The sequence below is a fragment of the Bombus pascuorum genome, chromosome 1 (genome assembly GCF_905332965.1).
Source record: "Bombus pascuorum chromosome 1, iyBomPasc1.1, whole genome shotgun sequence".
Taxonomy (NCBI): domain Eukaryota; kingdom Metazoa; phylum Arthropoda; class Insecta; order Hymenoptera; family Apidae; genus Bombus; species Bombus pascuorum.
Window position 1 is genome coordinate 27,794,535 of NC_083488.1, and position 13,307 is coordinate 27,807,841.

General features: G+C 29.8%; 4 protein-coding genes across 11 annotated transcripts in view; 2 read left to right on the plus strand and 2 right to left on the minus strand.

Annotated features, from left to right (window-relative positions):
- LOC132909219 (la-related protein 1B) overlaps window positions 1-5,729 on the minus strand; it is a 29,727-nt gene extending 23,998 nt beyond the window's left edge. For all 6 annotated transcript variants that reach the window (XR_009658509.1, XM_060963924.1, XM_060963934.1 and 3 more), the window contains exon 1: window positions 3,888-5,729. Coding sequence is in view for 5 of the 6 variants with exons in the window: in XM_060963924.1 (XP_060819907.1) it covers window positions 3,888-4,719 (832 nt within the window). In the remaining variant the exon portion in view is untranslated. The remainder of the gene's footprint in view (window positions 1-3,887) is intronic.
- Window positions 5,730-6,058: 329 nt separating this feature from the next.
- Window positions 6,059-9,715, minus strand: LOC132909269 (protein ABHD18). 3 transcript variants are annotated; one of them, XM_060964023.1, is made up of 9 exons: window positions 9,101-9,715; window positions 8,715-8,799; window positions 8,463-8,645; window positions 8,271-8,383; window positions 8,035-8,173; window positions 7,728-7,925; window positions 7,372-7,648; window positions 6,685-6,952; window positions 6,059-6,557 (listed from the first exon to the last, which is right to left on the minus strand). In XM_060964023.1, exons 1-9 carry the CDS (start codon window positions 9,190-9,192, stop codon window positions 6,497-6,499), a joined length of 1,416 nt encoding a protein of 471 aa, XP_060820006.1. In that variant the 5' UTR covers window positions 9,193-9,715; the 3' UTR covers window positions 6,059-6,496. The 3 variants fall into 3 exon arrangements, with proteins under 3 accessions (XP_060820006.1, XP_060819991.1, XP_060820001.1); XM_060964008.1 differs by having other exon boundaries at window positions 6,685-7,042; XM_060964018.1 differs by having other exon boundaries at window positions 6,685-6,970; window positions 9,101-9,714.
- Window positions 9,716-10,291: 576 nt separating this feature from the next.
- Window positions 10,292-11,807, plus strand: LOC132909291 (THO complex subunit 3). Its single transcript, XM_060964050.1, has 2 exons — window positions 10,292-10,593; window positions 10,830-11,807. Exons 1-2 carry the CDS (start codon window positions 10,402-10,404, stop codon window positions 11,610-11,612), a joined length of 975 nt encoding a protein of 324 aa, XP_060820033.1. The 5' UTR covers window positions 10,292-10,401; the 3' UTR covers window positions 11,613-11,807.
- Window positions 11,808-12,210: 403 nt separating this feature from the next.
- Window positions 12,211-13,117, plus strand: LOC132909307 (uncharacterized). Its single transcript, XM_060964076.1, has 2 exons — window positions 12,211-12,903; window positions 12,976-13,117. The coding sequence occupies exons 1-2, from the start codon at window positions 12,211-12,213 to the stop codon at window positions 13,057-13,059; spliced, it is 777 nt and encodes a 258-aa protein (XP_060820059.1). The 3' UTR covers window positions 13,060-13,117.
- The last annotated feature ends 190 nt before the right edge of the window (window positions 13,118-13,307 follow it).

Here is a 13,307-nt window from a genome sequence, read left to right on the forward strand (position 1 = left end):
AAAAAAAAAAAAAAAAAAAAAAAAGAAAAAATAAGAAAGAAAGAAAAGTTAGTAAAATCTATAAGATACATGTATTTAAAAATTGTAATAAACTGGGGATGCTTTTCAAATGTTCGTAAATAAACATAGTTATTAATGGGGCACTAATGTCAAATGTTTTAATTTCGTCGTAACACTTTTTAAAAAAAAGACGAGCAAAAATGTCGGTTGGGCAAATGTGGACAAATAATACTGTTTGTTTTTTATACAAATTTGCACTTTGAAGTGCCAACTTCACAGACCTGGTTACGAGGTTTTTATTATTGCATCACGTGCTACTCCCTACTGTCAACCGTTCAAAAAGAGCGTCAATGTCGTTGTCCTTGACGTATTCACTATTTGCACATAAATCGAATAATTGGACTGATCGATAACAATCAAATAATGAAACTTAATTTGCCAGATATTTTTAAGTATAAAGTAACAATGGATTCGCCGAATGAATTGAACTACGAAGTAACTGATTTCTTTGTGTAGATCCATTACCTAGGGATCGTAAGGTCATTAACTAAAGAACATTAACTGGATTTAGATTAGTTTTGGTTATTAAAAACTTTAATTACAGCGCTAATGCTAGTTTTCCTTCTTACGATAAATTTCGTAATTCTAAAAAATTACCGTGTAGTAAACTAAAAGTAACATTCAGCTAATATACTAGCCTTTTTTCCAAATAAAAATGTATGTTATCAGTATGTTTTTTAATGTATTAATATAAACTAACAATTTTATACAGCAGAAGCTGTGCTAAATAATAAATATACACCTGTACTAACTAATTAATTGCACATCAGCTTGTCATACTATACATTTGCTTTCATAATCGTAACTAATACCTCGTTTACTAATCGCCCAATCGTTATCTGGTCTTGTATTTCTAACACTTCGAATTTATTAAGTAACCTTATTAGTTAGTTTATCAGCAACTCTGCTGTCAAACATCTCTTTTTTTTAACTACATACTTAGTGTTACCAATAGTTCAATAGCTTCATTTTATTTTAACGTTATTAGTAATTTAATTCCTTCCTATTTTATATCCCCTCTTTCATAATATAAATTATAAATAACTTTTCGATTACTAATATTATTACAATGACACGTAGCAATGTTCTACATTATATTGTACGTAATACTTGATATTTTCTTAAAATTTTATATTCATTTGAATGTTAATAAATTTTTGCTGTATCGCTCGCTATAATTTTCATTTTTTGTTTAATTTTAATTAATTTAACTATTTCTTGTTTTAATACTTTCAATTTACATAAACGTGTATAATAACTTATTTTCTAAATAAATTAACTTGAAAAAAAATCAATTCACGTAGATTCTTAATGGCGCTATATATAATATATCTTAATGTTTGAAATAATAATAAGATATATTATATATAGCGCTATTAATGTTGCAGCAATGTTGGATCAAGTGATTGAAACTTTTACGAAGCAGAGAAAGGACCGCTCAGGAAGGGGATCAAAAATTTGTTATGCAAATGAAGAAAGACTATAGGTGACGTGTGTTGTGCTCGATTGCCAACATGGTTATTTTCTGGCCACGTATACCGAAGACTTGTCAACAGTGTTCAGATAAGACAATCAAATCAACCATTCAAAATTCCCTACTACTATTGTTATAATGATCGAACACCTGAATTACCGATGCGTATAACGCCCACCTGTATTCTTACATGGAGATGCAGTTTTTTTCCTAAATAACATTACATCTGACTAAACATTGTAAAAGCTGTTACATTACATAACGAAATTTGTTCACTTTTGCTAACACTGCGTATTGTTATGTAAGAAAATCGCGTCAAACACGAGAAATAAATTACAACTTCTAAAAAAGTTGCATATAAAAAGTTTCAAAAATTCGATTACTACTTATTTTTTAATATATTACGTATATGATTAATCCGTTTTATTAAATTAGACATGATTAAAAAACTCGGTAAAAGATTTTCTTCAGAAAGATTATATTTTTAAATTAATTAATAAATTTTTGTTAGAATTGGCAAACTCAAATATTAAAACAAGGAATTTCTAATTTGCAGAATTAATGTAATATATCATGTTGATTTTGAATTTTTCTTATTATTTATTTATTAATGCTTCTACTTGTGTTCCAGATTTCGTAACACGTCTAACCTAATATAGACCACTTTATTCGTAGTTAGGTCACTTTCTCAATAATTTCACTCTTTTATTTATTCTTATAATATTTTTATAATTCCGCTTAAAACTAAGAAACTACTCACAATCTGCAAATAGAAACGTGTTTCACAAGAATTTTTGAAAAATTAATCGTCTACAATAATGTTTAAGATTAATCGTCTTTATGGTTAAGCGTCTATAACCAGTTTCAAAATTGGCGCGCAGCGTAATAGCACACATTTTCATTTCCTACTCTCCATAGAAAATGCACGATAAAGAAATCGAGAACTCTTTTTTATTTCTTCCTTCGATTTTTAAGCAACATATCTCATTTATGTGAGCTTTTTGCAATATTTTACAAATCACATTTCTAAAATCATTATACAATCGTACACATATTTTTAACAAATACGTTCTACTAAAAAATTACATGTTAAATATATGTTAGTGTTACATATGATGCTGAAATGAATTTTTAAAACATATTTCCTAAAATAATATGAAAAACATGTTCTGCATAAAAATTTGAAATGATAGTCAATTTTTTCATGAGAAAGAATTATCTTTCATTTTCAGTCATAAATGGATTGAAAATGACCCGAAGCATGACAATATAGCTGTGTTAATTGCAGTAAGCGATCAAAATGGTTTCTATTGACTTTTATACATTAAATTAAATGCAAAAAATATCAACTTTGTTACAACTTTATTATTTCATTACAATGCCATTCTCCAATAACTGTATAGTTTGTGAACGTGTGCCGATTGTACGGAGACGATAGAACGACACTGCTGTTGCAATTAATAGTGTTACTAATTGTAAAGAAAGTAACTAAATCAAACCATCAATGTTATTATAAATATTTTTAATAATTACTAATAATTATTAGCGAAATAGGCGCTAACACATCAAAATGTAACTGTTCTTCCAAGTTTTGACACGAAAATTATACATTCTGTTTTAAAAAATCCCAATGACCTTGATATTTTATCATAAACAAGTTAATAAAAAAATACATTTCAGCATCACTTATTACTTTTGACAAGGTATAATCTTTTTATAAAATATTTTTCTGTGCAACATACTTCTTAGAAATTATTTAGAGTCATCAAGATTTATAATTTTCCCTGTATACTATATGTAATAATTTATAATAGCATTTTAATAAATAGTAAATATTTTTAAAAAGTAAGCTTTTAGTAATTTTAAAATTATTTTGATAAAATATTAGAAAATGTTGCATTATAAGTATTATTTATGTAATAATAATTGTGTAAGTACCACAGTTTCCCCTTCTCCAAATACTTTATCCATACCCCATCATCAGTACCTTTGAAAATGTACTTCCATATATCCTCACTAGATAAGAATCTTTTTCATCACATGTGTAAAGTACAAGTAAAAATTGATTAGCTTATTTACACAGTAATCCTATTCACAATTAATTTGATAACCGCCATAACTCAATCGTGTTAGAATTTAAAAGAAGCAAACAAAATGAAAATACCTTTGTAAAAGTATTTTCAAAGTTGTATAGTATATTTGGAATGCAATGACATTGAAATTTATGAAAAGTATGCACCTCTGTTATATTAGTATGTTAAAAAGTTGAGGCTCTTTTCTTAAACAAAGACTTGAATAGTATATAGGTAATACACATAAATACTTTCAAGCATAAATGAGTATTGGTACTTACCAACAATCCCTTGCTGCTGCTGAGGTTGAAGTACCCTTTTTTCTTTGTCAGTCTGTTTTTCCATAGATACCACAGTCCCTGAGGGTACAGTAGTGACAAAATTTGCAGGTGTAACTGGTATTGTAATTTTACTTTTGGTCCAAGGATTGACTGCAGGTAAAGGAGCTTCTACATATTTGACAGGAGCTGAAGATTGAATTTCCGATTCTGCCTCTGTTTCTTCCTTGTCTCTCAAAATATCTTTATTTCCCACAACATGGTCCATACCTCCTCTGTCTCCACGATCTCGTTCCTTATATGATCTCTCATTGCTTCCAGTATGACCACGAAGAGGATTTCTGTGATCACGATGTTTTTGCCTTTCTCTAAAATCTCGCTGTTGTTCTCTTAACTTTTCTTTCCTTCTAGCACTCTTTGGTGCTACTGTCTGAAACTCTCCGTCGCCTCCTATGTCACCATTCATTTGTTCAACAGTGGCTTCTTGTCTTTCCTCGACTAAATTCTCCTTCTGAATAACTAACTGATTTTGTTCAGTGGCAGTTGGTAATTCGTTAACATAACGTTTCTCAATTTTGTTTTGTGGATTGATTCTCCTACCAGTTCTTTGATAAGATTTCCCTTTAACAGTTAAATTCTGAGAAGCAATACAATCCTTGATGGGTACGGATTGTTGTTGAACCACTTGACTACCAATGTTCTCCTTGTTGTTACCTTTGTTAACAACTCGGGTCTCACTGCCACTTTTTGGGTTCAAGATACTTGCATAAGAGACTCCGGGCCCCTGTTCCTTCTCGGCACTTCCCTGCGTACCACTGGCTACCTTGGTCGCCATTTTAAACAGTACCCGCGGAAAGACAAAACACGAGGTTCCAACACGAGGATTTTGTTCAAAAAGGTTTTATAAGATATTATTTCCTCTCAGGCGGTTGAGGAGTCCTGAGGAACGTTGAACACCGTCGGACACATTAATCTAACCGAACAGCCTCGTTGCCTGATTAGAGATTCGAGACGTATCGTGTGTCGATTCGGCTTTAAAACATCAATCTAAGGATATCTTCCATACTACAGACTGGATGCATGTCTCCTTCGAGTTCGTGCTCGACAAAGCACGAACACGTTAAATTTAATAGAAATTGGCGTTAAATTTAACACAAACGTAGAACATTAGCCGTTGACGAATAGAAAGCCCACTCGAAACTCGTCACGAGGAATCGCTCTTTCCAGAAGGCGCGGCGTGCACACGCGGTCGTTACTGAGTACCTATAACGTCTCTTTTTTTCTCTTATACTTTTTTAATTCAGTCGTACCAGAATGTTCTTTAGAAATTCAACGAAGAACAAATTTCTGACGAAAAAATTTCTACTAAAATTCAATCGAATGTACGGAGAATTCTCGTTTTATGTACACGAGGCAATAGGTTGCGTGGTTAAGAACACGCTGACTCGGCGATTTCACTAGACGATCGAAAATCAGCCGGTATAAATATTTTCCTAACCGATGATGAATAATTAAATGATGGTTAATCTACCTTCTTTATAGATGATATATGTCGAAGAAATACAAGGGTATACGCGGTGCGTGCCGAGTAGAAACGAGAAACTTGAGTACATAATCAGAATACACCTTGTTAATACAAGTAATTTTTCTTCTTTGCGTTCTTCTTTATATTTTGCGTATCTATCCTGGATTGTTTGATGTGCAGGTTAAAAATTTTGTCACAACAGCAGCGAGTTCAGGAGTACTGTTTCAACGTCACGTTACCACGGATTACGTAAACACGGCATTTTCGACGATCTTTCTCCACAGTCTGCAAAACACATGTGGCCAACGCTTGCTCCTGGCCTGTACGCAAGCGACTACACAGTTTCCGGTTTAATCGATTTTACTAGGCAGTTCTGCAGATGGCGCCACCGTATTTCCTATTTCATAAATGCCCGCACTATTTAAATTAGTCCTTAAACTAGTACGTTCGGGTCACTACGAGAATCTTAAACAAAAGCTTTAAGTGAAATAAAAAAAGAAAAAGATCTGTTTACCTCTAATCCTATTGTCCATACTTGACATACTTCCACTGAATTAATATTTAATTCAATTTAACTTGTTTTCTATATGGAGGTCTGTAATATGTATGATTTTTATTGATAAGATAAATAATTCACATTGTCTATAATATTAATATTTTATTCCTTGTAAGCTTCCACTAATCATATATGAATAACATGATAAACAGATAAACAATGATTTAGATAATTTATTCGTTTTTACAAATTATGTTACAATTTATTCGCATTGCATAAAATATAACCATTTTATATAGTTTTTCTATGATAATAAACAACATTTTGTATATTATACAATGTATAAAGGATAGGATCTGTTCACATACATGATTATCTTCCTTCGGTATTTTAATTCGTAAAATCGATCAAATGACACAATAAAAATTGTAAAGTATCTAAAAAATGATTTAAATATAATTCTTCTTAATAATATCATGAATAAACACACAAAATTCCACTTCAAAAGTAACCACTTGCTCAGACTATCTTTAGAGTTATCTAAATTTTAGATAAGACATTAGACATCTGCTGAAATTGCGTATGTACATATCAGCTGATTTGTATAGGATATTTCTTCATTGATCGCTCAAACGCTTCTACTATAGTAGACCTGCAAATAGTAAACGAATTAAATACAAACCAAAAGAGTAACTTTAGATAGTAATTAAGAGATATAATACTCGTTGCCAAATATATGTATATTTATATTTTCCTGCATATGATATACAATTGCATACCTAAATACTTTCTGATGAAGAAGATAGGCAGATACATGTCCAGCATCTATGTACCGAATTTCAGCTCCTGGCCAGATTTTATCCAAACTCATACAATTATCACGTGGAACGTACGCATCGTTCCTTGCACAGACAGCAATAATCAGCTCAGTATCAACAGGCACTTCAAAATTTTTTAAATGCGTACATTCGTCCATTATTCCGCACATAAATTGCAATGCTTCTCGTTCGCGCCATTTACAATCCGAAAATAGCGGATGTCTTGGAACTGGTAACAAACAAACACCTATTGCCAAAGCAAAACGTACTATAAGCATGCTTGTACCAAACCATGCTTTTGTAAAGTTAGTATTTAAAACTGAGGAATATAGAAACAATATAAATATATTAACAATGTAAATATCTATTAACAGGTTGTTATCTATTAACTCATTAAACATTTGTAAATGTTGTGGTTAACGTTTCTTTGAATTATTCTAAATGTATGAGAACAAAGAAATTCGATACCATTAAGAATTATTAAATTATGGGAGACCAAATACATAAATTAATTTTTGAGGAGTTTTATGTTTTTCAATACCTACATTTAAACCACAGAAATATTTTGTTAAAAAGAAAGGGAAGGAATAAATTTATCATTTTTGATAATGATAATATGTTATAAATATACATACGAACTGCATCTACCTTTAAGTGTATTTGAATCTTTTAATCTAAATTTGTTTGATAAAATGTTTAAAGGAAATATCCTTGCTGCTTTTTCCTCAGCAACTTGATTCTTCAGAGTATTGTCTTGGTTTTGCGAATCACAGTCGTTATGTACTTTATTATTAATCACAGTTTCAGAGGCAGTTGTAGTATGTACTTCTTCAGTAGTATTATCAGACATACGATTTAATTCATTAACTCTTTTCATACTCGAAGGATAATGCTGTGCAAAATGTTGACCAGCTAAAAACGCATCCTAGAAATAAACGAAATATTTTTTTTCTTGCAATTGTATATAAAAATCTATGTCTCGTATGAGATAATTATCCACTTACTTCTTTACCAATAATTTTCACCATTTTGGCAAGATCATTTTGATATAGTTCATTTTCAAAATATTGGTTTTCTAAAAGTGTCCAATTAATCGAAGCGCTCATTACACCTTGAGTAAATACTGGTGATGCTGTTGACCATGAAAGGCAAGGGATTAATGGAATTGGTTTCGGCCAGTTAGTCGCTGCTAATGAAGCCATCTAAACAAATCAATAAATCAATATACATTGTTGATGTTTACTATTAAATAATTTAATTTATCAATATTACTGAACCTTTAGATTTAAAATGAAATGAAAGAATACAAACATGACCACCCATTGATAAGCCGGTCAATCCTAAAGGTCCAAAACCTTGTTGCTCGCACCAATTTAGTAAAACAATTGATTCCATTATTAAACACCCTCCCATGATAAAAATGTCACATACATTATGTAAACAAGATCGTCTACAAAAATCAAATCCATATTAATATATAAATATGTATTTGTTCTGGAATACAATATGTTTTTAATATTACAAACCTTTGAAATATAAGTTCTTACATTTGATTCTGTGGTTTCCTTGAACCATAAAATGGATTTTCCAATAACAAAGATGCAATTCCTGATTCTTTTAGTAGTGGTTTGGCAATTAGATTTCTCCTCCTCCAAAAGAACTGATATTATGTTATCAATGAGTTTTATATTTAAAATAAAAAGTAATACTATAATTTATTTAAAAAATAATCTCCTCACATGATCTCCTGTTCCAGCAAGATGTAAACAAATGGGTTTTATTTTATGGGAATGCCATTTTGGTGGTAGTACTAATTGGAAATGTGCAGTTATTGTCTCATAAGGCATTATATCAGGGAGGTGTTTATTGAAAGGACTTTCAAAACATCCTTCTATGATATGACAATCTGACCATTCTTCATCCTAATTAAATATATATATAAATTATAGATATTATACACATATCTTTTTAGAAAAACATTTATATTATACCTTAATTATGTTAATTGGGTAATCACGGGGTATAAGTTTATAACATGTTTCTCTATTGGCAATGAGTCTTCTAAATTCAAAAATCCTACAATATAAATTTTATGATTAATATTTTATAACTCATATATGTTACTTTCCATACACATTTATGTTACTTTAAATTTCAGAATTCATAATTTTTTAAAATTTTGTTTATTTCTCTTTTAAAAATTAAACATTCATATTTTTCTTCCAACAAGTCTAAAATATTACTTATTCACAAATAAAAAATAATAGTTAAAGTTATATACGCATTTTATTGATATATGTATACTCTAGAATGTTCTAGAACACGGTGCAAATGTTCAAACTTATTCTAAATAGGATAAAAATTAAAGTATTCTTACCTTTTAAGATTCTGAGGACTACCCCAGCCCTTCGTAAAAAATTTAGTTAGCAAAATACTTCTGTAAACGGCATCCAAACGACTTCGTGGCATTATGAATCATTAATTTCTAAAGATTTGTAAACGCTTTTTTTCCTAATGACGATAGAAATGTATTTGAGATAAAAACGTGTTAATTTTATTCGGATATTCGTTATTCGATTTGTGATTTGAGATAATTCTGATATTTTGCGCAAACACTCTCATATTGCAATTTTCAAAATGCTGTTACCGATGTCCACATTGTTCTTGGACTGACTGCAAACTTGCCGCGGTAAACAGATTATCGCGTATACTAATCAGGCGATAGGAATAATCGGATCAGGTGACGTTCTGCGAGTATATCGCGTATGAACATCCGCTTCTCGCATCTTCACCTCATTACAAATATAACTACAATTTCGACGGACAAATTCCTTAAATATCAACCATTGGTAAGAGGCTGCTACCTCTCAATTTGTTACGTATTTACAATGTTAATTCCGAACTAAGGCGCACAGATAATAAAATTAGATAGACTTTCCTGATTTCTATCTAATTTCGTTACTAAATATGCGCCATCTATTGATTACTTATTTTTTCAAAGGAATATCAAATGGTACAAATAATATTGTTTACAAAAGATTCTTTCCATGAATCTGTTATGTATGTATATTTACTTAATTTTATCGTATGTTTCATTTAATTTTAAATACTATTGGCAACGCTGAAGGCGACAACGCTAAAAGATTTTCATTTATTCTTAACACGATATATATATATATATATATATATATATATATATATATATACATATAATATACATATATATATATATTATATATATTATATATATAATATACACACATATATATATATATATATATATATATATATATATATATATATATATTATATATATAGTATATATATAATATATATATATATATATAATATATATATATATATATATATATTATATATATAGTATATATATAATGTTTGTAGTGTATTGAGATAGTAATATTGTAAATAATTTGAAAATATTAAGGAAGTTTACAAATTGTTAAATTATGCAACACAAAAATGCATTGAATATGAGGTCTAGCTCATATTTCATTTTTGATTAAAATGAAACGTGTAACATGTAAATAATAACTTTAATAATTAATCAAGAATTATGTAAATATTTGCATGTCACCTGTTTCTTACTTAATGATATTTTATCGAAAAAGGAATAGTTAGACGGTTGTAGATAAACAAAGTTATCTAAGCTAACAGTTAATGAAAATAACAATGTCCGCTTCTCGTGTAGATGAACTGATCAGTTACTTCAAATCACACAACAAAATTAGAGAACAACAAAGTCATTCTGCTAAAGTACATAGCGTAGGATGGAGTTGCGATGGAAAACTGTTAGCTTCCGGATCTTTTGATAAATCTGTTTGCATTTTCTCCCTTTGTCCGGATCGTTTAGTAAGTTAACATAACCTCAATATCAATTTTCGTTTCTCTTTTGTGTTGTGATTTCTTTATTTAACACTTAATTTTTATAAAAGTTTACTTGTTATCTAATGTTTATTATTAATTAGTTGCAATTTTATAAAATTACGATTAATATAAAATAATTTTTTTGATGATTTTATTATTTGAGGTTATGGTTTTAAAAACCAGTTCGACCAATTTCAATCAATTAATATAATTCATTGTAGAAACAAGAAACAACTTTCAGAGGACATGGTGGTAGTGTGGATCAATTGTGCTGGCATGCCTTTTACCCTGAATTATTATCTACTGCGAGTGGAGACAAGACAGTTCGTATATGGGATACAAGGACTCAAAAATGCACAGCAAACATCAGTACAAGGGGTGAAAATATTAATATATCATGGTCACCTGATGGTAATACAATAGCAGTAGGAAATAAAGAAGATTTAGTGACTTTTATTGATGCACGGGTGATGAAAATTCGTGCGGAAGAACAATTTAACTTTGAAGTGAATGAAATTTCATGGAATAAGGATTCTGATACATTTTACCTAACTAATGGTCAAGGCTGTGTTCATATACTTAGCTATCCAGATTTAGAATTGTTACATGTAATCAAAGCACATCCAGGGACATGTATTTGTATAGAATTTGATCCTACTGGAAGGTATTTTGCAACTGGTTCAGCAGATGCATTAGTTTCTTTATGGGATGCAGATGAACTGTGTTGTTTAAGAACATTTTCAAGATTAGAATGGCCAGTGAGAACCATATCATTTTCTTATGATGGACAATTATTGGCTGCAGCATCTGAGGATCTTGTGATAGATATAGGTGAAGTTGAAACTGGAGAGAAGATTGCAGATATACCAGTAGAGGCAGCAACCTTTACAGTAGCATGGCATCCAAAACAATATTTGTTAGCATATGCATGTGATGACAAAGATACTTATGACAGAAAACGTGATGCTGGCAGTTTGAAAGTATTTGGATTTGCCAATGACTAAAACAATATTTTTAGACTTTTATATAAAAATATATTATTGTGTAAAAAAATGATTTCTTGATTTTTGTACCTGTCCTAACAATTTTTTAAATACTTCAGATTATCATAATTGTATATTGGTTCAAAAAAAGTTTAATTTATGAACAGCAAAATGCTATAACCACTTAGCAGTGGAAAGATGGGACTAATCTCTTTATGACGTAATTAAAAACTTAAATTTCTCAATCTACAAAGCAAATCCTTGATCTGCTTAGGAATTAAATTAAAGCTGTAACTCTCAGAAAACTTTTTTGTATACTATTATGCCGATTTTCTAGATAATTAATTAATTACATGTAATTAGTGTAGAGTGCCCTATTGTAGATATGAACACTATACTAATTGATCCCATTTAGTTTTGCCCCCTTGTATATAGTGTTTGAAACATTCAATTGATGAAGATTTTCAATATTTTATTGTTTTGCTATTTTGCTGCCATAGTTACTAAAACTCATATATGTCATAATTCTTTCTTAACCTGAAAATACCAGTGAATCAATTTTATACTATTATTAATTCAATCTTTTATTATTGAATCTTTTTATTGATTATATATTCCCATGTCATGCTTAGAAGAGAGTCAGGCTGATTGTAGGTGTCTGTATACATTAACGTTAACGGATGCAATAATTCATGAACAATTTTCTGAAATGAAAGATAGTTTCAATCATGTGCCCAGTATTCATGAAGTGGATGAAGAAGAAACTGACGAGGAAAATACCTGTGATCAAGAATCAAAGACCCCCAAAGATATTGAACAATCTGCAGATTTAGTAAAAGACACTATAGATGAAGATTCCATCTATAGCAATGACTCGTTTTGTTCTGATGAGTCTGGCGATGAATCTGATGGAACTAATGACACATCAAGATCGCTTAATGAGTCCCATCATTCTCCTGAAATCACTAATTGCACAAGTAACCAAAAGGATAGCAAAAGTGAAAAAGAAGAAGAAGGATCTGAAAATACAATACAAAACAATGAAATTACAAACTTAGTTTGCTGTAGAAGTTCAATATCTGAAGATAATTCTATAGGTATTAAACAGGTAAGGAACAGAAGGAGGAATATGAGTTTTACAGACGATGAAATTCGAAAGATCGAATGGGAGAATCAAATTCTTTTGAGAAAGATAATGGCACAACAAAGACCAAAGGAGAAGATACTTCATGAAAATGTCCCATCAACGCGCATAAGCAGCTCTGCAATAAATAGAAAGAAATTACAGAAGAAAATAGAAAATGAAAATATAGTATGTAATAAGTAAATATGTTTAATGTAATTAGTTATAGGATGAATTAATGAAATATATTTACATTTACAGTTGCTCTTGCAAAGGATACAACAAACTAAATCACGTGTTATGAACAATACAACAAAACCTGGTTGTAGACAGACAATTTTATAATCTGTAAGAAAAAAATAATTTTTATATGTCTTAGATTAACAGAAAATTTTTGATTGATTTGTCCTATTTTACATTAACTATCTGTAATACAAACCTTATAACTGTAGTTTACTTTCTGCACCACAAAAATTTTTAAATACTTATATTTTAAAATTATAAAGAAAAGATGTCAAATTTCATAAATATACTTTATCAGTTTTGTAATAAAGGTTATTTTACTAAATTATTTTAAGCAGATTTTAATAATT

Coding starts and splice junctions, on each gene's coding strand:
- LOC132909291 (XM_060964050.1), top strand. CDS start 10,402: ATGAAAATAACAATGTCCGCTTCTCGTGTAGATGAACTGATCAGTTAC. Junction 10,594..10,829: donor CCCTTTGTCCGGATCGTTTA/GTAAGTTAACAT, acceptor AATTCATTGTAG/AAACAAGAAACAACTTTCAG.
- LOC132909269 (XM_060964008.1), bottom strand. CDS start 9,192: ATGCCACGAAGTCGTTTGGATGCCGTTTACAGAAGTATTTTGCTAACT. Junction 8,174..8,270: donor AGGAAACCACAGAATCAAAT/GTAAGAACTTAT, acceptor TGATTTTTGTAG/ACGATCTTGTTTACATAATG. Junction 7,649..7,727: donor TGAAAATTATTGGTAAAGAA/GTAAGTGGATAA, acceptor GTTTATTTCTAG/GATGCGTTTTTAGCTGGTCA.
- LOC132909307 (XM_060964076.1), top strand. CDS start 12,211: ATGTCATGCTTAGAAGAGAGTCAGGCTGATTGTAGGTGTCTGTATACA. Junction 12,904..12,975: donor AAATAGAAAATGAAAATATA/GTATGTAATAAG, acceptor TTACATTTACAG/TTGCTCTTGCAAAGGATACA.